The 27678-nt window shown below is 57.3% G+C and overlaps 9 protein-coding genes across 9 annotated transcripts; 3 read left to right on the top strand and 6 right to left on the bottom strand.

Moving 5' to 3' along the window:
* Positions 1-173: 173 nt before the first annotated feature.
* SPSK_03953 (mhck ef2 kinase domain family protein) lies at positions 174-3098 on the bottom strand (the record flags this gene model as incomplete). The annotated part of the gene is made up of 1 exon (XM_016730768.1): positions 174-3098. The coding sequence occupies one exon, from the start codon at positions 3096-3098 to the stop codon at positions 174-176; it is 2925 nt and encodes a 974-aa protein (XP_016585553.1).
* A 1829-nt stretch (positions 3099-4927) lies between these two features.
* Positions 4928-6033, top strand: SPSK_04402 (acylglycerol lipase; the record flags this gene model as incomplete). Its single annotated transcript, XM_016731209.1, has 2 exons — positions 4928-4993; positions 5065-6033. The coding sequence occupies 2 exons, from the start codon at positions 4928-4930 to the stop codon at positions 6031-6033; spliced, it is 1035 nt and encodes a 344-aa protein (XP_016585552.1).
* A 360-nt stretch (positions 6034-6393) lies between these two features.
* Positions 6394-9731, bottom strand: SPSK_03922 (glycogenin glucosyltransferase; the record flags this gene model as incomplete). Its single annotated transcript, XM_016730737.1, has 6 exons — positions 6394-7824; positions 7903-8508; positions 8593-9180; positions 9254-9360; positions 9541-9568; positions 9696-9731. The coding sequence occupies 6 exons, from the start codon at positions 9729-9731 to the stop codon at positions 6394-6396; spliced, it is 2796 nt and encodes a 931-aa protein (XP_016585551.1).
* Positions 9732-12065: 2334 nt separating this feature from the next.
* On the bottom strand, positions 12066-13727 carry SPSK_04195 (uncharacterized protein; the record flags this gene model as incomplete). Its single annotated transcript, XM_016731006.1, has 1 exon — positions 12066-13727. The coding sequence occupies one exon, from the start codon at positions 13725-13727 to the stop codon at positions 12066-12068; it is 1662 nt and encodes a 553-aa protein (XP_016585550.1).
* Positions 13728-15921: 2194 nt separating this feature from the next.
* On the bottom strand, positions 15922-19592 carry SPSK_03903 (leucyl-tRNA synthetase; the record flags this gene model as incomplete). The annotated part of the gene is made up of 5 exons (XM_016730718.1): positions 15922-16440; positions 16528-18814; positions 18850-19352; positions 19433-19459; positions 19536-19592. The coding sequence occupies 5 exons, from the start codon at positions 19590-19592 to the stop codon at positions 15922-15924; spliced, it is 3393 nt and encodes a 1130-aa protein (XP_016585549.1).
* Positions 19593-20567: 975 nt separating this feature from the next.
* On the bottom strand, positions 20568-21497 carry SPSK_04480 (C-8 sterol isomerase; the record flags this gene model as incomplete). The annotated part of the gene is made up of 2 exons (XM_016731285.1): positions 20568-20905; positions 21194-21497. The coding sequence occupies 2 exons, from the start codon at positions 21495-21497 to the stop codon at positions 20568-20570; spliced, it is 642 nt and encodes a 213-aa protein (XP_016585548.1).
* A 754-nt stretch (positions 21498-22251) lies between these two features.
* SPSK_04564 (uncharacterized protein) lies at positions 22252-22892 on the top strand (the record flags this gene model as incomplete). Its single annotated transcript, XM_016731367.1, has 2 exons — positions 22252-22824; positions 22875-22892. 2 exons carry the CDS (start codon positions 22252-22254, stop codon positions 22890-22892), a joined length of 591 nt encoding a protein of 196 aa, XP_016585547.1.
* Positions 22893-23039: 147 nt separating this feature from the next.
* On the bottom strand, positions 23040-23759 carry SPSK_10588 (uncharacterized protein; the record flags this gene model as incomplete). Its single annotated transcript, XM_016736933.1, has 2 exons — positions 23040-23123; positions 23397-23759. 2 exons carry the CDS (start codon positions 23757-23759, stop codon positions 23040-23042), a joined length of 447 nt encoding a protein of 148 aa, XP_016585546.1.
* Positions 23760-25877: 2118 nt separating this feature from the next.
* Positions 25878-27358, top strand: SPSK_04259 (uncharacterized protein; the record flags this gene model as incomplete). Its single annotated transcript, XM_016731070.1, has 2 exons — positions 25878-26371; positions 26455-27358. 2 exons carry the CDS (start codon positions 25878-25880, stop codon positions 27356-27358), a joined length of 1398 nt encoding a protein of 465 aa, XP_016585545.1.
* Between the last annotated feature and the right edge of the window lie 320 nt (positions 27359-27678).

Genomic DNA, 27678 nt, shown 5'->3' with positions numbered 1-27678 from the left:
CAAACATGCTGGAAGCAAACAATCCATGACGCAAAAAGATAATTAATACATGTATTATGCAATGAAAACAAAACCGACAAAGTAGACCACAATCCAAAACGAACCTACGACAAGAATGGGAATCATGAGAAATGAAAAACAAGACACGCCACATGCCCACCGACTGCACCCGCTTAGTTTGCGGCGCCAGGACGGCGGCGCTTGAAAAAGGCGAGCGCCTTGGCCTTGGGAGCAAAGGCGACCGGCAGACTGGGCACGCCGCCGTGGGCGGCGCACGTCTGCGGCATCAATTGGCCCTGCGACTCAAAGAAAAATTTGGACACCTCAAAGTCGTGGAACGCACCGGGCGTCGCGCACACGCGCTTGACCGTCGACGAGCGCAGCTGCGGCCAGCACGTGTTGCACCAGTAGAAGCTGGGCGGCGTCTTCTTGGCCGTTGAGACACGCACAATCTTGCTGCACAGCTTGTTGGAGCAGCAGACGAGCCTGTCGGGCTCGTTGTTCTTGCCGGAGCGCTTGCTGGCGTTGGGGCCGGAGTTGCTGCTGTTGCTGGTCGCGGCGGCGCCGTGGACGGCCGTGGCGTGGTGATAGGTAATCGCTGGCCAGTCGGTGCGGTAGTCAAAGTCGTTGCTGATAAACATCTCCGCCTTGGACCGGAGGCCCAGCGTCTCGCACACGCTGTTGCACGTGTGCGTCGAGAAGAAGAGCTTGAAGCCGTCCACGCCCAGGTTCGTGTCCGTCAGCACAAACCGGTGCGGGTCCCGCGTGTGGATTGCCGGGTCCGTTAGCACGTTGTCGACGCCCTGCAGGTCCGCCACGAGCAGCTCGCCCCGCGACCGCTCAAAGGTAAAGTGCGAAAAGGCCTGCGCCGCCTTGCTGATCTCGGACCCGCTGTCATCGTTGACGCTGCCGCAGTTGTTGTTGTACTTGACATAGCGGCCGTTGTCCAGCATCGGCTCGAGCGACAGGCATTCCTGGGTCTCTTCGTCACGGGCCGCGCCGTTGCCACTGGACACGACGCCCTCCGCCGTCATCGGCTGCAGGCACGTCACCACAATAAAGTCGAGCGCGTGCGCCTCGCTGGTCACCAGGCTGTTGAACTCGAGCGCAAACGCCTTGCACAGCGCCTGCACGCGCATGTCCTCGGCGAGATCGGCCAGCCGCTTGCCGTTGGCCTTGAATGTCTTGACGACAAGCGGGTTGGTTGATTCTCGCGTCCGCGCATACGATGCGAAGCGCAGGGCGCCTTGGGCAAACGGTTTCGTGCGCCGGAGGATGACCAGCTCGTTTGTGCTGATGCGGATGTTGTCGTCGCTCAGCATCATACGGTCAAGAATCGATGTGCCAGCTCCAGGAGCGGCAGCAGCAGTGGCGGCAGCAGCAGACGTGGCTTCACTCGCTTGGCCTGCCGCGGCAGACGTTGGTGGCGCAATGTCAATCACATCCGGTGAAAAGGCCTTGACGTGCATGGTCTGGTCCAGCCAACCCGGTACGTTCCACTGCGGCTCGCTCGTGTCAAACTCAAAGGGGTTTGGCTTGGTTGGCTCGACCGGGTCCTTCCCCTCTTCGTCCTTTTCGTCCTCTTCGTCGACCTCGACAATCGTCTCGGCCAACGTACTGGCATCGGCCGCATCTCGGGCCCCACGAATGTCGCGCCCGTTCAGCCACTCGTGGCAATCTTCGAAAACATCCACCTCATCCTCCTCGGTCAGATCGCTGAGCGGTGCCTTCTGGTGTGCCAGCTTGGAATTCGTAGTGCTCAGCCGATTGCGTCTGCCGCTGGCCGACAGGCTGGATGACAGACGCACGGCCGTCCGCGACGAGGATGCGGTGACGCCATTGACGACCAGTTGGCGGAGCGAGCTGTACCTGCTGCCGAGCTGCACCTCTGCAAAGTAGAGGCCACCCTCGTCCTGCATCTTCTTCTCCGCATACTCCTTGTCCGACGACGTCCGCTGCATATGCGCCCGGTTGCGGGCCGTCTGGCTCTTCAACCACCGGCGGGATTCGAGGATATGTTTGTTCTCGAGATGAAGTTTGCAGGCCGTCGTGTGTTGGCCGTAGACCATCATGAACTGAAAGAGCATGCGGTCAGTGATAAACTTGATTCGAAAGAACACGTAGTTGAGCTTGCGATTGATCATCTCCTTGAGGACCAGCTGGTACTGCAGGCCATGCGGCTCCTTGCCGACCATATGGAAGTGGTCCTTTTCGCGGCCCATGTCGTGCAGGTTGGAGCCGTGGGCGGGCGCGTCGGCAATGTGCATGATGCACCGCGTCTGGTGCTTCCACGACGCTCTGAGTGCCTGGTCGAGGCCACCCAGAACGTCTTCCGCGGTGTCGCCGCCACCAAAGGCCGTTAGCTTGTCGAGGAACTTGAAGACCTTGTGGACGTCCGCGGTGAAATCCAGAAACTGAAAGTGTTGCTTTTCTCCGTGGTCGCGGTACGCGACGACGGCCACGCGCACGTCGGCTTCATTGAAGAATGTCCGGTTGATGTCGTTGACAATTTCCTTGACTTGGGCCTTGGCGGCCTCGATGTAGGGCATCATGGAGCCTGTGGCGTCAATGAGAAACAGTAGGTCGGTCGAGCACGAGGCCTTGAAGATGCCCGTCGACACGCGGGGCCCAGCGCGGGTACTAGCCTGCGCGGCGTCGCTTTGGAGCTGCAGGACTCGCTTTTCAGCCTCGGCCGCGGACGGCCCCATCCGATTCTGCACTTCGAGGCGTCGGGCAAACTGCTCCATCTGGCTGGCATTTCGCTCGGCGGCTGTCGGGCGAGGATAAGTCTGCCAGGGCCCTGAAAAGGTCTCCCGCAGGTTGCTGATGGAGCTGCGGAAAAAGCCCCGCTGAGAGGACTGGTTGACAATCGGGCTGGTGTACGGGTTGGAATAGGAGTTATCACGGGAGGATGCATTTTGCTCGGCATCCCGCTGTTTGAGAATGGCCTTTTCGTCCTGATACTTGGTGGTCTCCGGTGCTTGTTCGCTGTGCGTGCCGAGGACTGCACCGTTGTTGGCCGAATCAGTTGCCTCATATGGCGGAGGTAGCGCCAGGTCTTCTGACGAGCGCCTGGGGCGCTGTGTTGGAGCGGACATTGTGTGAAGTGGCGATGATAGGAAAGCAAGCCCGTATCCAGCTGACTTGGTTCCGGTTTCAGTGAGTGTAGATTTGTCGATGCCCTTTTGTGGGAGAATCACGATAAAAAGACAACAAAATGGCCTGGGAATCGTCAAGTAGGCAAAGACGAGTTCAACTTTGTGAGAGCAGGACAGATGCAAATATTTAATGCCTCCCCGATGCCTCTCCTTATCAAAGCGCATGTGCCAGCTGGCAATGCAGCCGGATGAGTCCTTCGATCTTGGCAAGGCTGCCTTGACACCGATTAGTGGACGGACGATTATGGTTGGCTCGAGACCACTGGATGTCGAGGAAGTGGAGTCAGGCGGACGAGCACCGTAGCACCCAGCTACCTGTCAACGAGTGACATCGCTGGGACCGCTGGATGAATTCCGTTATGTGCACGACGGATTCCGTACAGAGGATTTCTGTGCTGTTTGTCAGTCATCTTGCGTCGTAGCATTTTTGAAGGTGTAATGGCAGCAGACGGGGTCGGACACGAAAGTATTGAGGCGGAGTCATGGTACGAAAAGGCAAAACGCACCAGCCAAGCGGTAGGCAGACAGGGGGCAGCGATTAGACTGGCTCACCGGGATCGTGACCGAGAGATTGAGACTGAGACTTGAGGCTCAGTCGAAGAGAACAAGGCGAACTGGACGGGCGATCTACGTTTAGGGGTTTGTTTGGGGCAATGGGATGGCTCCAGCCTTGCAAGTGACTGCTATTGGGTTGGGGTTCAAGGGAAGGCACGACTGCGCCCGTCCGGAGAACTGCACTAGTGAGTCACAGTGGGAAAAATCAAGAATTCCGGCAGCCAGGAGAGCGTCACCTTCAACTTCACTCCACACTCAAACGTCCATCGTGTCCTTTGAACGAGTGCTCATGGTGCCGTGCGTAAGCCTCGTGCAAGCATTGGCCAACGTCTAGTTGCATCTCAACGCATAAGGCTCTCTTCGTAATACCGTGTCAACGTCTCGGCAAGTTGAGATTGCTTCATCTCCTATGGCTGTGGCTGCACCTGAGGCTGCTTCATGCTTCTCCGCTTCTCAGCTGTGCAGTCGATACAGCATGCCCATCGGGAAGCGAAAAAGGTTACCGAGTTGACGGTAGCATTGGGGTACTAGAGTATCTACGTCGTAGATCGTTTTTGCTCTCCCTGCAGACAAGATGCTAAGGCCGAAAAAGCTCCACTATTCGGGCAGGTACACCGACAGGCACGGAGCGAGTCGTACAGGTAAATAAGGCGCATCGTCGGATCTTCATTCAAAGTACAAGATTTCTGTACTGCTTTCGACATTGCTCTCTACGGAGGCGTGGCGTCCACGGTGTGCTGTAGCTGCTGTGAGGCGTTTGGCCTGAGTAATCATGTCTCTGCCCACGCCAGCAGCGACTGCCATCAGGAGAATCTGTGTGTTGCTCCTTCCCCTGGCGACGGCTTTGTGTGTTGTACGAAATGCACTTTCCATTCGCTGCCGCCCTTGTCCACTTCTCACCTTCTTTCCGTCTTTGACCACTTTAGTGCCTTCCCCGCTCCAAGCTCTCCCCAAATCCCCACCAACCGCCCTGTCTGGACCGACCCACAATAGACATGACAGCTGTGCCTTCCAAAAGCTGTTGCTTGTTTGCCAATCTGACCTTCACGTGCATTTTGGTCCAATACGTCGCCCATCCCTATTCAAACGCCTCATATAACGCCATCATCGCCCCTGCACACACATCCTCTCGCACCCTCTCCCCCTTCGTTTGACAGCGTTTCGACTCCTCCAACCACCCGTTTCTACATTTTGCAATTTTGCACATCGCCACAATGGTCAACATTTCAGAAGGCACCTTTACGGTGAACGGCCAGGAGCTGTACACCAAGACGTGGCTGGTAAGTCGCCGCCGGCCTTTGGTCTGCTTCTGGACGGGACACTTGAGCTGACCTCCCCCTTTCTCGTACAGCCTGACGGCCCCGTCCGTGCCAAGCTCATCGCCATCCACGGCTTCAGCGACCACATCAACAACTACCGCGAATTCTTCCCCACCCTCGCCGAACGCGGCATCGCCGTCTACGGCTTCGACCAGCGCGGCTGGGGCCGCAGCGTCCAGAAACCCGCCGACAAGGGCCGCTCGGGGCCCACGGCGACGGTCTTGGCCGACATTGTCGCCTTTGTCAAGCCGCACCTCGGCGACGAGACGCCCGTCTTTGTGCTCGGCCACTCCATGGGCGGCAACGAGGTCGCCACGCTCATGGCGGCGCCCGCCGGCTCGCCGCACGAGACGGATGTCGTGTCCAAGGTCCGCGGCTGGCTGCTCGAGGCGCCCTTTTTCGGGTTCCCCGCCGGCGAGGCCCCCAGCGCCCTGAAGATTTCCGTGGGCCGCCTCGCGGGCCGCCTGCTGCCCAACTTCCAGCTCAAGAACAAGATCCCCGTCGCGTACCTCAGCCGCGACAAGGACATCCGGGCCGCCCTCGAGGCCGATCCGCTGTGCCACGACACGGGCACTCTCGAGGGCTTGGCGGCCCTGCTGGACCGCGTGACGGAGATTGCCCAGGGCCGCGTGAAGCCGGGCCCCAGCGTCAAGAGCATCTGGGTGGGCCACGGCGACGCCGACAAGTGCACCAGCTTCGTCGCCAGCAAGAAGTGGTTCGACACGTCGGCAACGGCCGTCCCGGACAGGACCTTCCGCAGCTACGAGAAGTGGGTGCACCAGCTGCACGGCGAGCCCCTAGCGGACCGCCAGCTGTTTTACCGCGAGGTCGGCGACTGGATCCTGGAGCGCGCCGGCGGTGCCAAGGAAGACGCGGCTGGTGCTGCTGCTGACGCCCCTGTCTCTGCTCCTGCTGCCGATGCCGACGGCGCTCCTGCTGTGCAAGATGCCCCTGCTACGGAGGCAGCTGCTGCTACTGCTGCGGCCGAGTCAAAGCTGTAAGATTGTATGTTGTAATGCGAAGGACACCTGGATTGTGTGCTTAATAGGATGTTCTTATTTCCGTTGGATAGTGTTTTGAAATATACCCTCCATACATGCATTATTGCCGTACGGAATGCCGACAAAGTGGGCGACGATAAATGAGGCCACAAGAGAGGGAAGAAAGAAATATATGCCAAACACATGCAACAGTCCTACCATCGTACAGTACAATGGTGCCTCGCACCGTCCCCCAAACCATTGATGTCCTCCTATCATGCCATTATCCAATTATGTTTCCAAAGTCTCTTCCCCGCTCCTCCCAAAATGTGCCAAAAGGACAAAAGAAATACAGCAGCAAAACAAAGGGAAACAAACCTCTCATGTATCCAGTACATCCATTTCCTCTTCCGAGGGCAGCGCTGCCGTCACCTCCTGCTCGGGGTAGCTCTCGTCCTTTTCGAAAACGATGCCGGGGCCGAGATACGAAGGCTCGGCAATCTTTGTGTCCGAGAGACTGGGCGGTATGGTAACGTCGTCGCCGCCCGTGCCGGCGCCAGCTGCACCGCTGCTGCTGCTGCCTTGGTCGTAAATGCCGCGCACCGAGCTGGTCTCGAGACCGCCGGGCTTGATCGGTTTCGGGCTGACCACGACGGGCGGCGCCTGGGCGACATAGGTTGGGGACTGGATGTTCTCGGATCCAAAAGGAAGCGGCCGCAGCGGGATGGTACGAGGTGCATCGCTAGCCTCACCCCGGTCGGCGTCGCCGGCGTTGCCCAGCTTCTGGAACAGTAGTTCGGACTGCTGTTTGGCCAGCTTCTGCAGCTGCGTGGCCGGATCCTTGTTGTTCCCAGGATTGTTAGTACGTTTCAGGTCATCACTACGATCTTGGTCTTTTAGATCGCTATGATCGCCAAGACCAGCAATATGACAGCGTCGCAGATGCTCGCAGAGGCAGTCTGCCGGCGTCCACACTACGCCATGCACACATACCCAGTCGGCCTGCTTCGGCACACCATCGGCAGCCGGCAACAGGTGCGCGCCATCACCGCCTTCCGCATCGTCATCGTCTGCACCAAAGCTGGGGCCACCACTGCCCCAGTAACTGGATCGACGAATCGGTGCTGGTGTGACGGGTAGACTGGGTCGTTCTACTTCGCTGGGGAAGTCTGTGACTTTGGAGCCGCGCCTCCACGGCACGGAGGCGGCGTCGTCAGCGCCACCGCCACCGCTCACGTCACCGACACCGGTTCCTGATCGCAGACCGCCACCGGGCGCTTGGCCACGGCTCCTCACTCGGCGGTGCTGCTTCTGGAAAGCGTCGACGTACCGCTCGATCTGGGGCACGCCGTCCCAAGCGTTGGTTCGCGTAAACGACGCCCAGGGATCAGAGGGCGGCACATCACGAGCGGTCGATGGCATGGTTGGTGTGGTGGGCTCCGTCTTCAAATCCATCGAGGGCGAACCTGTGGTCATAGATGGCTCAGCTCCTGGCTCCTGGAAGGAAGGGTGTGGATGGTAGCCCGACTGACCCGAATGCGTTTCGGCTCGGGTCGGTTCAGATAAGGGGGCTGGTGGCGGCGGTGGCTCGGCAAAGACACGGGTCGCTGGTGGTTGGTGCGTCTCCCATGGGAAGATGGCTGCCGGCCGCTCGTGCGCAGGGGCCGGGGACGCCTTTGGCACTTCATACCACATGTCGCGCGGCGGACTCGCGTACCGCGGCGGCGGGATGAACGGCGTTGCATCGCGGGACATTTCGTAGTGGGTCTGCGGGAAGTTCATTGCCTCCGGTTTAGCATTTGTAGGCGGTGGCTGCCTAAAAAAGAGAAGGACAGCATGTTAGCAAGACGTCTCATTTTGGGATCTCTATAATTCAGTACAGCGGCCAACATACCATTGAGCATCCCAACTGGGCTCCATTGGGGGTCGTTCTGGCTCATGCTTTTGCTCTTGTGCCGGAGGTTGAGACGTTCCCGGTTGTGGACCCGGAACCTGGTCTTCTCGAGTCTCAGTGCGCGTGTTCCCATCAGAAATCGCAAAAGAGACAACATGGGGCGGGTGGTGCGAGGTGTCTTGCTGAAACAAAGGAGAGGACGCTGGGGGAGGAGCAGGTTCAGAGCGATCATGCTCATGGGGCTGGTTTTGATCATGATGACTGTGAGATTCGTCATGCTGATGTTCATGGTGTTGATGAGGATAATGAGGTTGCTGGTCAGGTGGTCCATGGTCATGTTCATTGTTTTGTGGTGGTGGTGGTGGTGCTGGGGAATGTTGCAGGTGCTGATGCTCGCGGGACGCATAAAACGACTGGGACGGGGGAGGAGGCGGCAGAGTTTCTGAATGCTGACCGTATGTCGAGCGCCCGAGATCCAAGGAGGGCTCGCCGGGAGTTAGTCTGTAAGTAATGGTCGGATGATATTCGCCTTTCACAAAGTACTGAACAATCTCTGGGGGTGGATTCTTCGCGGGAAGATTGGACCCCGGCGGAGGAGGGGACTGTCAGGGGAAGATCATGTCAGTACGCCATATAATATGGAACGGGCGCCAAGACCATAGAAGACCAACAAGGAGCCAACGTACAGCAGGGCGATAATGGCGATCGTAAACAGCCCACCACTGTCCGATCATCTCGTCGTAGACACCGCTACCGTGAGAAGCACCGCGGCCCCGGGTCCATGGCTTGCCGGAGCCGATGAAGTGGACCATGGTGACATTCGATTGGAAGTGGCGGTACGCCGGAAGGTACTGGTAGTGAGCAGACGGAGTGACGTTGTAGGTAAATGGCAGGCGGTGGTAGGAGTTCTTAAAATGCATGTTCAGGAGGCCCTGGTCGGCGCCGTCAAAAGAGATGCCGCGCTGGGCCATGGCAGAGAGGGCGTAGTACTCGCCGACATTGGGTGTGAGGACCATGACGCCGGTGTTGAACAGATCGGGCCAGCCGATGTCTGGTGCTGCGGCAAAGGCGTGGGGGAGGTCAAAGAGCTCATCGGGGGCCCGGTACGCGACAACATCGGCGTCGATGTAGACGATCTTGCGGAACTGGGCCTGTTTCCAGAGGTTGATCTTGGTGAACGCGGAGTGGAGATCGGGGCGGTTCATGAGGTGAAGTTTGCCGGCTGAGGCCTCGTTTTTTATACGCGGCACGGATATTACGTAGTCGTACACATTCTGCGCGTGTCAGTTGCCAAGAAAGCACAGCCGAGGAGTGGGAAGAGGTACAAGGACGAGGCTGGGAGCGCACTTTGAGCTGGGTAATGACCTCGGCGGACACGGTGTCGAGGGTGGCCAGGACGGCCAGCTTCTTGGACGTGCCGGCATCGCGGAGCGAGTGGGCCAGAACAAGGGCACCTGGAGGGTGGATAGGGCTTTAGCACGTGCACCGAAGCAGACAAAAGAAGACGTGCAGCTGTAAGCCGGACCGATGGAGCTGTCGCGATCCGGAGCTCGGTCAACTTCCGGACCTTCGAGAGCTCAGTTTGGCCTCGCAACAATAAGTCCAGAATGTCAGTTGTCTCAACCAAAGCATACCTGGCAAGTACGTGTCGCTCGTAAGAAGCTGCAATGGGGCGTCATCAGCATGTCAATCTCACGAGAAAACATAAATATTAAAAGGCAATGTCTCTGCGATTTGCGGGGAAGAGACAGGTGACCACCGTCTGGAAAGCTGAGACAAAGATGCGTACCGTGGCGTAAATGTCCTCCCCACTCTGAAGAGCCATCGCGTTGGAAAAGCGATTGGGCGTCCTGAGGGAGAAGTGAAGCCCGATAAGCAATCGAAAGCAAAATGGACGATGCAGAAAAGGACAACAAAAAGTCACGCAGATGAGAAGGCGACAAGGCAAGAAGAGCGAAAGAAAGAGCGTCCGGAAGAAGGAGCCGCGACGCGGAGCTTTAAATGAGCTTGGGGTTTGTTAGGGGTGGTGGTTGCCCGATAAGTGGGTCGCGAGGCGTGAGGAACGAGCAGTGGAAAGAGCGACTGGAGCTAAACAAGTGAGACACCAGGAACCGCGAGGCAAGAGCGATGGGCCAAAACACGACGGCAAGACGAGAAGCCGCAAAATGGTTGAGAATTGTACAGAAAACAGCAAAGAGAACAAGGGAAAGAAAACGGAGAAGTCAGGAGAGGAATGAAGAGAGTTCCGAGGGGCGGAGACACGCAGGCGATATTAACCAGGAAAGAGGGGATGTCGACCAAGACAAAACACGAAGCAACACAAAATACACAAGTGATGTACAAGAGTGGCGTCAGTCACCACATAGATAGAGCCGGCTGGAGGAAGGAGCTGGAGAATGGAGCCGGGAGGACAAGACGGAAAGAGCGTTGGGACGGCAGATGGGAAGGCAGGTACCAAGGCGAAGATGAGATGCCAGATAGACAATGAAGAACGCCTGTTTGATGCAGCACAGCTTCGAGGCGGCGAGGGTAGAATGCGGAGAGCATTAAGAAAACGAGGAAGAAAATGAGGCACGTTGTGCTATGTGACCATGTGCATGTGTGCATGTCTGCAGGCATGTAAGAGTGGAGGAGGCGACATAGCCGTTCTTTCTCTCGCTCGTTCTTGTTTCTTGTTTTCTTTTCCTTATGTTTTTGCGAATGGCTCGTCTCCGTCTAGGCCAGTTTAGGAAAGGAACCCTGTCTTTCTTGGTGGCCAGAGCTTTTGCTATATATTCGTAATTACTCCATGACTGGATTGTTCAGTGGAGCCAGCGGGCCAGACCAACGGGTCGGCGCATCGGGGGCTCCTTCCACTGATCTTTGAGACAAGTTCGTGGCAACAACACCTCTGCTCTCAAACGGGAAGGAAGCAAGTCGGCAGCTTTGACACCGCAAACTACATTGACATTCTGAGCTGCAGGACTCTCTTGTCACCTCTAGAATGCTTTGCAATTCAAGACGTTCCAGGTGGTGGTATTTGGACGCAGTGCAGCCATCTAGCAAACTCCTCCGTGTCTTCTCACGTCTCAAACTCAGATATTGCCTTGGATTGATAAAGCTTGGGGCAAGGCCATCCTTTTGTGTCGTATTTATCCCTCTATATATCGAGAAGGCGTATTGTCTAATCTTGGCAGATGCTGTCTCATCTGCAAAGGCACCCGAAACCAACGGCGGAATGCGATTCAGAACCAGATGAGACAGCCTCGCACCATGTCATTTCATCTTACTTTGCAAGCCATATGCTCGTTTTACCTCGTCCGCTCCTTCCAGTTCCTTGTCTTTGGCAGCCTCGTACGTGGCTCTGGGACTTCCTTTTTTGGCCAAACAAAGTCAGTCATCGGGGTCTGCTACCGTAAAATAGGAAAGTGCCAAGTCTGAAGACTACGTTGAATTACGAAACGCAGCATCGAACGCGCTGCCAACTGCCAGATCCCACCTGCCAACGCTAGCTGCCCAAACTAGGACACGCGCCCGCTAGAAGGAGGGTAGCTAAACAGACGACAGCCACCATCTCCGACTATCTCCACTTTCTGCAGCACCACCCACCACTCAGGCTGTTGGCAGCAGAGCATGCTATGCTCCGCTGATCTGCGCCCATCGCTTCGTTTGCTGCGAGCTGCAGCTTTCCCCGCATAACGTCGGCTGCGGAGGCGAGCAGCTGCCCCCTCTCCATTGGCTGCCGTAAAACCTGCAATTGCTGGGCATGAGTTTCCGCTGCAGCCGCCGTCGAGTTGATAACGGCAGACGCTGCAGAGACTGACTTTCTGTCTGCAACGCAATGTGCGCGCGTGACATTTTGGCGGACATGGCCCTTCACTATGCAAGCAGGGAGGCAGGGTGCTTGTCCGCAATGCAGCTGTAAGTCGTAGTTTTGAAGCATTTTTATTTGAAGCTTTTCTGTGTCAAAGACAGTGTCGTGTTCGTACGGTCGTGGTCAAAAATACAAAAGGAAAATCATGCTGCGCACTGGGAGAGAGATCTAGAACAAAGAGGAGTATCACACAGAGAAATATCAAATAATCAACCCAAGCCAACCAACCGAGACACGCCTCACCAAAGCATCTACAACGCCACTCTCCCATGTCCCTTCCGCCACTTACTTTTCCGCCCCTCCTCCTCACAGGTCCTTCTTGTAGGCGTGCTCGGGCTTGTGCGTCGTCTCGTAGTCCACGTGCACATACGCGCGCTCCACGTCCGGCAGGCACTCCAACTTCGACTGCAGCGCCTCTGCGACATCGTGCGTCTCGCCGAGCGTCGCGTCCTGCGGCATCACCACGTCCACCTCAGCAATCAGGCGCGGGCCCGAGTGGTACACGCGCACGGTGTCGATCTGCTGCACGGCCGGCGAGTGCGTCACACAGACGTAGGTGATGAGCTGCTGCGTCTCGACGGACGCGACGACGCCGACGAGCAGCAGGAACTCGGCAAAGGCCGTGCGCAGCCAGATGGTGGACACAATGACACCAATCAGCACGGCGCCCGCCGGGTCGATCCACCAGACGAGCTTGCTGCCGCCGACACTCGTGAACAGACCAAAGCCGTTGATCAGCAGGTCGTTGCGGTGGTCCTGCCACAGAATGTTGACCTGGCTGTAGCGGTCCTTGATGGCCCAGGTGTAAAAGAACAGCGCGAGCTTCGTGGCAAACGCAATGGCCACGGCGAGCACCGACGGCAGGTGGAACTTTTTGGTGTCGCCCTCGTCGGGGGAGCGGCCCTCGACGAGCTCGCGAATGGAAAAGGCAATCAGAATGAAGGAGACGGCCGTCATCAGGAAGCAGAACACGATGTTGCCCACAGTCTCGAGGCGGGCCTTGCCGGACGGGAACCGCGCCGGGTCGACACGCTTGACGGCGCGGTTGGACACAATGAGGGTGACGTTGGAGAGCGGGTCGAAGATGGCATCGGCCATGGTCGTGAAGAGCGAGAGCGAGCCGGACGACACGGCGCCGTAGATTTGCAGCGCAGCCAGAATCAGGTTGGCCGCGAACGAGCCGTACACGGCGATGCGGTAGCGCAGTTGGTCATCGCCGTGTTCCTGGCGGGCCTCGGCCTGGTGCTCCTCGACGCTCTTGAGCATGTTCTCGATGGTGGCGTTCTGCGACTTGTAGAAGCCCTGTAGCTTGCGCTTCTGGAGCGCGCGGCGCGCAAACGACGGCATGCCGGGAAACCGAATGGACGGAAACGGGATCGGCAAACACCGTGCCAACAAGCCCTGGTTGCTCCTCTGCTGGCCGCTGGCGCCATTGGCGTGTCCCCCGCTGCTGCTGCTGCTGCTGCTGACGACACCCCCGTCGGCTCTCGTATTGCCACCGGGGCTGCTTCCACCGCTGCCGTCGTCGCCGCTCCCTACACCGGCGGCATTCTTCCTCTGCGTAAGGGTCGACTGGATTTGTTCGAGTTCCTTGTCGGTCTTGTAGGCCGACGACAGGCCATATGGGTCGTTCTCGGCGAGGACATGCGGCAGACGCCCGGCACCACCAGGACCGACCGTCGTCTGGCCTTCGACATCGGTGACCCGGCCGGCTGTCTGGCTGCTCAGCGCGCTCTGTTCGCTGGGGCTCGCGGGGTGGATCGCCTGATGCCGCTCCACGGCCGCACCATCGTCTTCCTCGGGCTTATAATCAACGCCCGTACTAGAGGCATTGTTTTGGTCGGTGCTGCGCTCGATGCGGTCCAGAGCGCCTGGTGTGCGCGATGATGAGCGGCTCGCCGGGGCCGAGTGCTCGAGCCGGAAGGGATGGGGGTGTTTTGTGATGCTGGCGCTCAAGTCGGGCTCCATGGCTTGTTCGTGTACCTCGGCGCTGGGCCACAACTCAAACGAAAAGGCGAAGCGTTTTGGGTGTTGTTTGTGTGGAGCTTGGCGAAGTGCCCCTTTTCGAATGGCAGTCTATCAGAAGAGGCACGTCGCTGGCCTAACGGGACGACTGGAGGATGTAGTTCGCAGCGAAAGAAGGACCGAAGGTGGAAGAGAAAGAGAAGAAAAGTGAAAAGGGACGGAATGTAAAGTAGCTGTGCGGAGGAAAAGAGGCAATTTAGATGGAAATAAAATTGTGAGGGTGGATGTGAGACATTAAATTGGATGAACGCGGGATAGGGAAAGAGCAGAGGGTCTCACGGAAACTGAAAAGAGGAAGGAGCTGCAGGTCTCCAGCGCAGAGTAGGATAAGATTAACAAAAAAAAAAAAAAAAAAACAAAAGAAAGAAGAGAGAGAGAGAGAGAGAGGCCGGTGGACAACACACAGACCACAGACGGCAGAGTAGGCGACAAAGCGCCGCCCCTCGGCAGCACACCCTCGGACCCCGAAATCTTGCACAAATCGAGAACGAGGAAGAGGGGGAGGCGGTGGAGGAAACACAGAACCCAGAAAGATTAGATGCGGCTCCACACGGGCCAAGATTCGATGCAGCAGATAAGAATGGGGGGCGCACGCCTGGGAACGGTCGTTGCGTTCTTGGACGGGTGGCGATCGGTCGGGTCGCGTATTTTATTCGATTTGAGGTGTTTCTTGTCCCTCTTTCTGCTTTCCTGTTTCTTTGTGCCGTCTTTGCCGTCTTTACCGTAGATCCTCCTGTTGCTGTGTCTTGCTCGCATCAAACTGCCCCTGTTTGCGTGCCCGCTCGTAACCCCGTGTTGGCTGTGTTGCTGAGTTTCCTAGCGTGTGCGTCGTCACGACAAGGTCGCGTGCAATATCGAAGGCGCGAAAGGGAACTGATAGGAATAGGGAATCGAGCACAAGAGCAAAAACGACAAAATGTACATTTTGCAGATGGACAGTTTCGATAGCTTGCAGGTTTGTCGCAACGCTCTTGCCTCCTGGGCAGTTTTAGCCGCACGTGTGTAGATGGCCCACTGTGAGTTGAGGGAGGGAAGGCACGACTGTCAAACACCGTTCTCCGCTTGGCACACTCCAACGTTTTTATTTGCACCAGGCTCTTGTGAACAGTGGAATCGTGCAATGAGGCAGCCGACTTCAATCCAATGACTCGTACAAAACACTCAGGGAAGCGTCTGAACACTGTCGTCATAGTTGTCGCTGATCAAGCTGCCAAGCTGTTCCAGAGCAGCTTTCCTCCGTATCCACTACGAATTACAGAAGCTGCTATGGATTGCTATGTTGCAAATTAGCCGTAAGGGTCCCACATCTGTCAGTGGGTGTGGCAGTCGCCCGATGGCGCCTGCCTTTGCTTGTCGGCGGCAGGCCTCCAGCGGAACAAGCGTTTGGCAGGTGTAAGAACTCTGGTACATGTATGTTGTAAGCAGACCCCAAATGGTCGAGAAAGCGCGGCCGGCAATTCAACCCGTAGGAAAGGGATGGACAGCAGATCAGGAAGGTAGGAAGGGTAACAACACAAATTCTACGAAAGACGGGAAGGAACTGCTCGCCGACAGCGCAGAGGCAGGAGCGTTGGCCAGCACTGCTGTGTTTCCTGCCGTTTCACAACCGCTTGTGGATGAGCGCTCAAGCCCCTTGGTCGGACTTTCTCAATCGGGTTCATTACAGCGTCTCCGTCAAACCTGTCCATCAAACACCGAATTGCTGTATTTTCTGCGCAATAACTGGTGTCAACTTGCACATCAACTCGTTACATTTGCTACATTTGCCGAACCTGTCACCATTCCAGAACGTCTCGAGCCGTTCTTGAGGAAAACGCGGTTCGCAACACAAAAACCTGCAGATCATTCTATCATGAAGGGTAACTTGAGGCGAGGCAAGCGATTTTGCGTTTTATAATGCTAAAGAGTATACGGAGTAAGTGGATCTTATTATCTACCAGATATTATTATTCTTTTCTTTCTTTTTGCATTATTTTATCTTATTTGTCTTATTTTATTGCAAAACACGAGGAAAAAGCGTAACAAATAGAAAAAAAACACAAATGGGTAATATGCCTCTCTACCCTAACCTGATACGTCCAAAATCCTCCGTGTAGATTTCAGTCACCTTTCTTAACTTTTGTCTAGTCACTCCCTCCTACGCGTTCTCGAACAGGAAGCTCGGGTTGCCCGGCGTGGCAGCCGCCGCCGCTTGCGGCAGGGGATCCAGCGTCTGGCCCTCGCCCTTGTGCACTACGCCAGACGTCGCGCCCGGCTTGACAGACACAACCACGACCGTCTCCAGCTTGTTGACCGTCTGCTTCAGGCCCGGGATCATGGTCTCCAGCGTGGACAGCTCGTCAAACGCAAGCTTGCGGTCAAACACGGCCGTCGCGTCCTCGCCACCGTCGATGCGCTTCTTCAGCGCCTGGATGAACGGCATCGACTTCTTCAGCTCCGCCTTGTCGAGCTTGCCCGAGACGTTCTTGACGTCGATGCTGCCCGTCGCCTCCAGCACCTGCTTCACGACCTCAATGCACTTGTCCTGCCACTCGGGAAAGGCGTCGGCAACGAAGACGGTCAGCTTCTTGGCCTTCTTGGGGTCGAACGCAATGGCCTTGCCCTTGGCCAGCTTCTTCGTCTGCAGGCCCTCGGCGGCCGTGATGTTTGAAGTGGTCTAGTAGCAGCGTCAGTAGTCAGTATTACATGAGCTCATAGAGTCGTACAGTTTTGGTCATGGCATGTGGGGGGGCTAGGAACGTACGTTACGGATGTAGTTGCGGGCCGCCGTCAGGCTTGGGCTGGGGTCCGGCACGGTCGGGTACAGCGCCGTCTGCACGCTGTCCTCGTGCTTCAGGACATCGCGCCACAGGTACTCGCAGACGTGCGGCGCAATGGGCGTCAGCAGCAGGGCCTGCAGCTCGATGTAGCGTTTCACCAGGTCGAGGTGCATGCCGTCGCCCGACGCCTTGGTGATGTCACGGTACCAATCGCGCGAGGCGGTGAAGTCGTAGAAGCCGCTCTTCAGGGCCAGCTTGAAGAAGGTGTCCTGGTAGTGCTTCTTGGTCTCGATGACCAGCGTGTTCATCTCGTTGTCAAACATCTTGTCGAACAGGCCCAGCTCGCCCGTGCACAGCGTGGTGTCGGCGACCGTCTCCTGCGCCCACTTGCGCAGCTCGTACAGGCGCAGAATCGTGGCATTGGCCACCGACTCCTCAAAGTTGGCGTCCTCAATACCGTCGCCGGCATCGGCCAGGGCGACGCGCGTGGCATCGGCGCCGAACTTCTCGGTGGACTCGCGCAGCGTCAGGAAGTTGCCCGTGCTCTTGCTCATCTTCTGGCCGTTGATCAGCAGGTGGCCGTTGACGCGCATGCCGCGCGGCCAGTACTTCTTGGGGAACAGGGCGGTGTGGTGGTACAGGCAGAACGTCAGGTGGTTGTTGATCAGGTCCTTGCCCGAGATGCGTGCATCCAGCGGGTAAAAGTACTGGAACTCGCGGCGCATGCCCTCCAGGTCCTCCTTGGGGATGTCGCTTTCCACCGCGTCGGTGCGGCAGAAGACGTAGTCCCAGACCTCGTTGGTCATCTGCTGCGGCGTGATCGGCTTGGAGGCCTTGCCGGGCGTCTTGCCAAAGATGTCGCTGTGCAGGTACACGCAGACGGTGTAGTAGGCCATGTAGACGGTGCTGTCGCTCAGACTCTCGACCAGCTGCGAGACGTCCCACGGCAGCTTGGTGCCCAGGCCGTACGAGCGCGAGCATGCCCAGTGGCCCAGCCAGTTCAGCGTCTGCTCAAACGCGTGTTTCGCCTCCGGGTAGAAGCAGTTGACGGTGCCGTCCTCCAGAGCGTCCAGCACCTGCTCGCACCACTCGCCGTCGCCGCCGTTTTCGGTCGTGCCGTAGTTCAGGTACCATTGGTCCAGGTAGGCGGCAACGCATACGTCGGCGGAGCGGGAGATGACTTCACCATCGGGCTCGGCGTAGTTGAAGGCCAGGCCGGCATCCAGCAGCTGCTTGCGGATCAGGGGTTTGGCGTCCTGTACGGGTGTGCCCTTGTGTGCGCCGACCAGCATGGTGCCCTGGTAGAAGCCCTCCTTGTATGCCTGCTCCTTGGCCTGCTCCAGCAGCTTCGTGTCCTTGGGCGAGTTGATCTTCAGCTTCTCGACCAAAAACTTGGCGATGAGGTCGGACGAGGGGGTCTGAATGACGGGCAGAATGTCCTTGTCCAGCCACTCCTTCTGGATGTGGTAGTACTCCGGCTTGCGCAGCAGATCCGTGACGGTGGCGTAGTCGTCGGGGCTGTCGGACGGCACGCACGTGACGACTCCGGTACCCTTGGTGGGCTTCAGGGTCTGCATGGGTAGGATGTACACCTTCTCGTAGACGGACAGCGGGGCGTTGACCAGGGTGCCGATGACGTCGGAGCCCATCAGCTGCACGACGGACTCGAACGCGCCCCACGGCAAGACGTTCTGGTACGCCATGTTGCGCGCAGCGCGCTCTGTGCACAGGTAGTACTCGAACTTGCCGTCCTTGCCGGCAACGGGGGCCTTGAAGATGCCGTAGGCGACGCTGGGGCCGACGAAGCAGCAAATCTGGCCATACATGGTTTCGGGGCGCAGGGTGGCGGGGACGAAGAAGACATCCGCGTCGGCGGGGATCTTATCGCCGATGATCTGCTTGGCGGTCTCGGACCACGCCAGGGTCTTCATCTTGAGGGCGACGTACTCCTGGACGGTGATACCCTCACCGGAGCTGCGGTCGTGGTCCAGGCAGGGCTGGCCATCCTTGGGGCTGTAGACGGTGTAGCGCTTACCGAACTTGATCTTGCCCAGCTCGCGCAGGCGGGTAATCTGCCAGCGGACAAACGCGTCGTAGTACAGGTTGGCGGGGGTGGTGACGAAGGAGCGGCGCCAGTCGACGCGGGCACCCATGCGGCGCAGGTCGGTCTCGCAGCGCTCAGGGAACACCTGCAGCCAGTGCTCGGGGTCGGTGAACTTGTGGATCTCCTTCAGGTCGAAGCCCAGGGACACCATGATCTGGGGAACGCCACTGTTAGTGGCCATTGTGACCCGACGTACACGTACTTCCGAAAACTACCCACCTCATACTGGTACTTGGTCTTGCCGCTCTTGGCGACAGCCTTGCTCTTGCTGCTGCTGAACTTGCTCATGTCTGTCTTCGCCTTGGCGTCTGCGGGAGCCGCGTCGGCAGCAGCAGCAGCAGGGGCCTCTGCGCCCGCCGCGGGGCGGATGGCCAGGCCCTGCTCCTCTTCGGTGCCGGGCGCACGCTCAAAGAACTGGCCGAACATCTCCACCTCTCTCGTCAGCTTGTCGGCGGCAGCCTTGATGGGCATGCCGGTGCAGTGGAAGCCTTGGGGCAGCAGGGCGCGGCGGCCCTCCATGCGGGCGAAGCCGGTCATGAACTCGACTTTGGAGAATGTGAAGCAGTGGCCGGCGTGCAGACTGCCGTTCATGTAGGGGTAGGCCATGGTCGTGAAGAGCTTGTCCTGCTCGGGCTCGGAGGGCAGGGGAGCATCCTGCTCAAAGTGCTTGGCCTTGGCCCACTCATCTTGGAACCGCAGCTCGTCCTAGAGCAGAGACAGGCGGTCAGAGGTTGATTCGAAGCGCATATGGGTCGAGAGGAGCAGTGGACGGGTTTTCGACTTACGGCAATCAGAGTGTCACGTTTCTCCGTCTGTTTTGGAGTCAAGAGAGTCAGCCATATCAGTGTCCATGCTTTTTTTGCGTGCAAGGGCGGTGCAGCAGCATACGTTTTCCAGCTTCAGCGTACGGTCAGCCGCCAGGGGTTTGGCGTCCTGTCCGTCCATGTTGTCGGTCTGCGGGCAGATTTGTAAAAAGTGGCGACGATGTGTTTATGTTGCAGAGAGAAGAAGGCTCAGGAAAAGGCAGGAGCGACGAAAAAGTCGTCTAAAAAAATCCAGAATGAGCGCCTGTGAAACGAGCGCCAAAGGCTGAATTGGTGGCACTTTAGCCCGCTAACAGCAACAAATAGGAAACATGCCCCTCTCCTCCGCTGACTCGCAGCCGTGCCTTCCCCGCGGCGACCTTGGCCAGTATTTTATCGCCGCCTCTGACCGCCCTTTTTTTCTGGGCAGGAACAACCCCATTTGAGTCACGTCAAACGGCAAGTCCATTTGGGCGAAAGCGCAAGGGAGAACGACGTCTCTGATCACAAGGCGCTTTTTCCACGACGGAACTGAAACAATGCCTGGCTTTGGAGCGATTTCCTACTTTCTGTTTCGCATTGACGGATTGCACTTTATGACACGCTGCTTAAGACTCTTACGACGGTCTCGTGACTCAGAATCACATGCACTGTTTCCATAACGGGATACTCTTTACAAGGCACAATTCTTGCCATTGAGACTCTTCACTGGGTACGTTGGAGTCATTGATTTAAAAAGACTCGTGACCTGAAGCCTGGCCGTATTGCGATGGCGGCTTGCTACGAGTCGAATTGGTCCTAGCGACTGTACCAAGGAACGCACTTGAAGATGCTGACGTACGATACTCCAAGTAGCTGCAGTCAAGATCTGTATATTAAAAGTCGTATATTTTAGTTGTACAGGACGCTGTGCAGTGACAGTCACCGACCCTCAAAATAACTATGAATCAGTGCCTACACACAGCCCGCGGCATGGATCTAGGATGGTCGCTGCGCTGTACCACAACCACGGGACACAGGGTCGTCCTAGTTTGTCTTGTGTCCGGTTCTGCCACCATCTTCTCTTCATCCAACGCTGTTTTTCGTTTTTTTGTACCTCTCCAAATGGCCTGTGCCCTTAGATCTTGCCAACCAGGAGGTTGCCAATCATCTGGACCGCTGTGACGTAGGTCGTGCGCCACAGGGTCGGCAGGTCGAGGGTGCTGAAGAAGCCGTCGGCAAAGCCAAAGAACATCATGGGAGGGATCCAGCCACGGGCGTATTCGAGGGCGAAGCAGTTTTCGGGCATCTTGTACTGCTTGACGTCGCCACGGCGCAGGTGGTGTACCTCGCCGGGACCGTAGACTTCGCGCTGGAACAGGCCGGGCACGTAGGCCCACTGTTCGCCGGTCAGGATGTGGAAGTAGTCGTCGGCGGTGTGGCGGCCGGTGTGGCCCTCGGTGCCCACGGTGGTGCCTGTTTGTTAGTCGTGGTCTATGCCGAGCAGCGGTAGAGGGCGGGTAGACAAAACAAGAGAGAACACAAGGAGAACCCAAGGAGAACCCAAGGAGAACCCAAGGAGAACCCAAGGAGAACCCAAGGAGAACCCAAGGAGAACCCAAGGAGAACCCAAGGAGAACCCAAGGAGAACCCAAGGAGAACCCAAGGAGAACCCAAGGAGAACCCAAGGAGAACCCAAGGAGAACAAAAGGAGAACACGAGAACACAAGGAGAACAAAAGGAGAAAACAAGATCGGGACCTACCAAAGACAATCAGGTACTCGGTGATGCTGGCGTGCAGGATGGTCATGCCGCCCATGGCACCGCCGGCGTTGTTGAGGATCCACTCGCCATTGTCGCTGACGTACGAGGACAGCTTCGCATGGCCCTTGAGCTCGCTGGTGATGAAGTTGACAATGGCGCCGGTGTCGTTGCCGTGGGCAGCCACGGCGCGCTGGGCCAGGTCGTGCAGGTGGACGGTGTCGAAGATGTAGAAGGAGTCGAGGTTCTTCTCGATCAGGAAGATGAGGGACGCCAGGACGGCGACAATGATGGCAAGAACCTTCATGGCGGCGGTGCTGGGGAGAGACGAAGAGGATGGTTGGTGAGGTGGAAACGAGCGTGGAGAGCAAACAAAGACAAAGGAGCGACGAGGGAAAGAACGAAACGATATATAAAAACGAAGGGAAGGGACGAGCCACCAATTTTATCGAGCAGGTGTGGTTTGCGCCTGCCAATCCGCGTTAAGCTCCTGCGAAAGATCTGGAAAGTGGTAAATGCCGTGGGAAAAGCGCATGCTTTGCCGACCCTGATTTTCCCCCTGACAGGCCCACTTATTAGAGCCTCCCAGCAACGCTGCCCCACTTTATCGCAGTTGCTGTTTTGCCCAGCTACATAAGTGTCCGGGACTCGTATTCGGACGCTGAGAGCTGCCTTTTCTCAACCAAAATCAAGCTCGACAAAAAACACACAACAAAGCACATGCACGACATTCATAAAACGTCCGACGTTGCAGCCAATGGCGGGGGCTGAACGCTGTAAGTCGACCTGGCCAGTCTGCAATTCAATTGGCGAAGAGCAGACATGGAATCAACGGCGCAGAAAGAGCGGCGACAGCCGTCAGCTTTGGTGCCAACGGGATTCTTGTTTATTGGTGCAGCCGTTCTGCCATGTGCGCTCACCTAGCCGCGTGGGTGTCGGACTTGTCCAAGATGTAGCTCTTGGAATCAACTAACAGACAATGGACATACTGAGGCTTCGACGGCCGGCCTCACCAACTGCGCTGCAGCTGCCAAGCAACTGTCGTGGCTTGTGACGACGACATGTCGCACCAAGTAGCCCGCAAGCACTCGTTTCTACAGCGCAAGAGTGAAGCTGCGGCTGCTTCGGCGATAGTCAAATGCATGCCGTGCTGTCAGCTTGTCTCGGCACATTGCTTGGCGGTGGACGCCAGAAGGAGGTCGTCCGCGCAGCCGGTGCTGCTGCATCTGGCCAACTCGTACGAGACCAAGCTCTCGGAATCAAAGCGATCCGGACTCTGCTTAGAAAACAAGTGGGGCCAGACAACCTGCGAACCGCACGAACGCACGGGACAGAACCCGAAAACGAGCGGGCAACAGCACACAATTCTGTTGATGACAGACATTCGGTATGCAGCTTCTGTTTATGGAGACCATTCGTCACCTCCTGGGCGATTCTGGGCATGCCTTTTGGCTCCTTTTCCTCCCAACACGGACGGCACGAAGATCTTCGCAATGTCGCGATCAGACATGTCCAGCTTGACATACAGAATACTTTCCGCCCAACAGCGGACCCTGGGCACCCTCGATGGCCATACATTACGCGATGCCCTACTGCTTGGCCAGTTCTGCGTTATCTCGGCGGACGGACGACAAGTATGTCCTGCCTCGTCGGCGTTGTACGTTGCAGCTAAGGTAGGACGCAGTCCGAGTTGCAGTTATAACGTTGGCTTCTTGGGCCTTGTTCGTTGTCACCTAAGTTGTTTGTTTCAACATTAGCGGAGCCGACCCGTTCTTGTTCGTGCTGTAGACTGTGATAGGGTGGATGCCAGCCGCTCCTTGCTCCGTGTGCGTCAGAGCAGTAGAGCTTTTTAGGCAACAATCTGGTTACCTTTGGTACTGTCACGCTGGATGTGCACGTCAACGATAGCCTTGCTGATGTGCTCATTTTCCGACTGCTTTCATCAACCACCTCGTCGACATCAAAGACGAGGTCTAGGTCTAGCTGAAGCTGCACAAGTGCCGTGTTGGACGACATGTACGCTGAAATCAAGACGGCCATGATATACGGCGTTGCCAGATGTCGCGCCAGATTCTGCCGATGAGGATGAAAGGCAGACACAGTCGGCACCGCGTTCGAGCAACAGATCGGCAGCATGCCGCGAATCTGGTTGAGCACAGACTGGTAGGTGCGCGGAGCTGACAGCCGGGGCCCTCTACATACATACCGGCGCCACGGTCGAGTATACGACGGATGCGCAGGCCACTGTTCGGCGCCGTTGGCGGCGCACCGGTAGGTACGGCAGCCTGGCGGATGAGACGGTAGCCCATGTCACCGTCGTTGACGCGGTGTCGGCGTCTCTGTCACCAAGCTCGCGGGTAACGATGTTGCGAACGTCGCTCATGTTTCCTTCTTCGACGGCGCCAGCAAGATCCAAGCGCGTCTTGGTCGAATCTTGGCGTGCCGCCGCAGGACCCTGTGGCTCCGCATCGAAGTCGCGCGTAGCCGTATCCTGCGACATTGCCGTGCCGGTCACCATAGACGACCTCCAACGAGGACGAAGAACACGGCCGTCAAGAGTTAACAGCATCTGTTACGTCAGAGTGATTTCTGGAGCATTCGGCATGTCCTTTACCGACTATTCGAGGTGTCGGCAAGAGTCTGGAACCATCTTCTCAGCATCCTCTACTTCGTATACATCTCCAGCAAACGAAACCCACGCGAGCCGCATATCACAAGTTATTACTGGGCTTCCAACGCGCAATTCGTCCGGACAGACTTTGTCCAGACTTCTGGCAGGGCTTTTGGTAAGCAATGTGAGAGAAGGTGGCTGAGAGAAACAGCGCCACGTTTTCGCGGTGTTGTGTATGTAACGTTCACAAGCCCGCACTAACAGGCCAAGAGTCCCGATTTAGACGGCCTCGCGATGTTCGTATCAAAATCGACGCTGTAGAAAGCAGAAAAACTGGGAAGCTGGCGCCGCGCCAAGAAAATAAGGATAAGGTTTGGTGTGGCTTTGGAGCGAAACAAAGGCGAGACCCGCGTGGACGAGATGAAAACCACAGTTAACAAACAACGGGTGCCGCAAGTAAGATAAGTAGAAAATGGCGGGCGAACAGGCGGGAAATGAGGAGGAAAAGATGCAAAAGTTGAGAAAGGGTTGTGAGCGAAAAACGGAGACCAGACACTACCCAATTTCAGCCCTCAGCCCCGCTAAAATAGCTAAAATAGCTAAAAAGCGCCTTTTTCGCCAACGCTTCAGGGCGCAGTTAGCCTTTAGGTGGGTCCCATGTGGATAAGGGAACAACGGCCTTACACCAAACTTTGCTTCCCCGTGTTCTACCAGGGAATGGTTTACGCGCATCTCGTCGAACGGTCACCTCTATTCGGTTCGCTTGTGATTTTGTTTCGTTTCATTCGCCATTTATGGTTGTGCTGTTGTTTCGTTTCAACAGCCAGGGCTGCGTCGCTCTTTCCAGAAAAAGTCATCGTCAGCCAGGGCTCTTTCTACATGGGGCAGACCTTCACAACAGCGCGCACGACAAACCAAGAAGGTACGAAATACAGCCCAACAGCGCTTTCCTCTCACGCTATCCATGGCCACTAGCCTCCAGCCCAAAGGTGTAACCGCGGTCGGTCTTTCCCACCCTCTCTTTTGTCCTGTTCTGTCTTTGTTGTCAGTGTCAATCAATATTCCCTAGCGCACTAGGCCCTTTCCGTAGCACACTTCTGCACCGCGACTTCAGGTCCCCTATTTTCATAACCTCCTATCTCGTCGGTTCTGCCTCACAGCAAGCCATGTGGGCAAGAAAACGCCGCGCGTGAAGCACAACGGCTCGTTTCTGCCCACCACTGTGGAGGAGTCGGCTGTTGTTTCTGTTTTGTGCTGGTCAGTGTGATGCAACGCAGGAAAATACGCGGCGCTGCAACATTGCAAATTGCATCTCGCCATCGTCATTGTTGACGATAGGGTCATATCGAGATAGCCGTCGCTGTCGACCATATGCCCTACCGTCGTTTGAATCTCTGTAATAAACATTTGAGTCCGCCTGCCGCTGCTCCCACGAACCAGTCAACCGGGTGGTGTGGGCGGTCTGTACGAAGTAAGCATGCAACAGTCGTGGCAGGGTGGTGAGGCTGAGCGGAACTGGAAGCGGAGCGGGCTAGTTCTGCTTCGTACGGACAACAGGCGTATTACTCGTGTTCGTCGTGGTAATTACAAGATACACACTGCCGCACCCTGGTCGGGTCAGTTCAGCTCCAGCGAGACTTGTCGGGCTGGCTCTCTGACCATTCATTTCCCCAGTTCCGCAATTCTTGGCCTGCGCTTTTCTTGGCTCCTTTCCCTTGGTGCTCGATTTTGTTTCCTGACTTGCTTCTTCCCGCACGGTTTTGCGGTTTTGGTTTTGATTCCTTTTGCGTCTTGTTGCATCCTGCTGCACAGCATCCCGTTGAATCTCATCGTGTACGTTCCGCGACAATTTCTTCGTCCCTTTTGAGCCGTGTGCGCGCATATATTGCCTTCACACCATGCAACCATACTCTCTCCTATTTACCAAATAAATAGATTGAGCTTCGGCTGTATCCGCTCCGTCGTGCACAGAGCCATATAACGAATTACCCGAACGCGCGCTCACAATCTTGTTCCAGGCCCGAGAAGACTACGACGAATCGATTTATTTAGAGGAACAGCAGCTGTTAGGAGGATATGAAGCAGTTCGCACACGTCGCGACGGCCGTCGCCGCGGCCGCCTGCTTGGCCACCGCGGCCGAAGCTCGCCGCAGCGCCCTTTACGACCACCACAACGTTGAGCGCAACTGGCAGCCGCCTGTTGAGACGGCCATCGCCGCTGCCGTCCTCATTGCTGCCGGCGAGGGCTATGGCGATGCCGAGTCCAGCTTCCAGGCTGCGATGCACGACTATGTCGACGCCCCTGAGCCGCCTGCCACCACGCCCCCACCGGCCTTGGATCCGCGCTTCATCGCCAAGCGCCACACGACCGACAACACCTGCGCCTACCTCAGCGGTATCAGCAGCATCTCGCTCTACTGCGAAACGTATCAGGAGTGCGTCGCCAACTCAATCAATAAATTTGCCGGCTGCTGCCCGGACACCTCGACGGCCTGTCCCCTCCCAACGACGTGCTATCCCTCGTCCAAGCACTCGCTGTACACGACCAGCAACGGGTACACCCTGTGGTGGTATGTGTCTCTCGGCGCCCCGCTGTTGCTGACCCTTTGTTTGTAGCAAAATGCTAACACCTTCCCGTGTCCCCCCTCTCCAGTGGAGACTCCGCGTACCCCGAGTGTGTGACACACTACTACGCCGACTCAGTCTTCTCCGGCTACACTCTTCTTGGCTGTGGCAAGACCCAAGCTGTCGACAAGGTCTGGTTCCTGCCCACTTCGGCCTCGTCGTCTATCTCGTCATCGTTGTCGTCCTCGTCTCCGTCGTCTTCGTCTTCGAGCAAGTCCACCAAGTCGCCGACGACGTCCAGCGACTCGACCGCGTCGAACTCGGCCTCCTCGTCGTCCTCGCCGGACGGCGGCGGCAATGGTGGCGGTAACAACGGCAAGAAGTCCAACACCGGCGCCATTGCCGGCGGCGTCGTCGGTGGCGTCGCCGGTCTCGGCCTCATTGGCCTCGGTGCCTTCTTCTTGCTCCGCCGCAGCAACCAAAACAAAGTCAACAACAACGGCAACAACGCTGGCGGTGCGCCGCCGCCCATGGGCCAGCCACAGCAGGGACCGTACTATGGCGGCCCTGGCGGCGACCCTGCGGGCTACGCCGCGGGTGGTGCTGCCGCCGGTGTCGGAGCCGCCGCCTACCACGACCCCAACAACCAGTACGCCGGCTACTCGCCGCAGCAGTCCCCGCCCCTGCAGCAGGACGCCAAGGCCTACGACCCGTACCTCTCCAACGGCCAGCAGCAGCCGTTCGACCCCAATACGCCCTCCGCCGCCGGCAGCCCCCCGCTGGCCCAAGGCCCCCAGGCCGGTGCCTACAACGCGGCTGCCGTCGCCCCTGCCGGCGCCGGCCACATCAGCCCCAACGAGACCATTTCGCCCTACAGCGCGCCGCCGCCGCAGCCCGGCATGGGCTTCCACAGCGGACCTGTGCCGGCGACGCTGGATGTGGCTGAGCTGCCGACGGAGCGGAACGACGGCGAGCTGCGGGAGCTGGCATAATGTGGAAGGGTAGTCGAACAGCGAGGGAGATGCGGTCGCGGTCGACGAGAAGTCATCAAGGCCGTTTTTCTGTTTCGTGTTTTTATTTTGTCTTCCCTTATCTTCTCTTCCCTTGAATGGTTTCTTGGTTAATAAAGAATTTTGTCATGTTTCGAGGGTGTCCGCCCTCTCGAGTCGGCGGCATTTTGCGCATCATCGCTATCTATTTTCTTTGTAGCTTGATCATCTGCATAGAACAGTCTGGTTGCATTAGTGTTGAATTCAAATATCAATTCTATCGTCGTGAGTGGTCTCGGAGGTGTTGGTTGAGAGAGATTTGG

This window comes from Sporothrix schenckii (assembly GCF_000961545.1).
Source record: "Sporothrix schenckii 1099-18 chromosome Unknown Cont47, whole genome shotgun sequence".
In the NCBI taxonomy this organism is placed as follows: domain Eukaryota; kingdom Fungi; phylum Ascomycota; class Sordariomycetes; order Ophiostomatales; family Ophiostomataceae; genus Sporothrix; species Sporothrix schenckii.
This window is presented reverse-complemented; position numbering and strand designations above follow the sequence as displayed.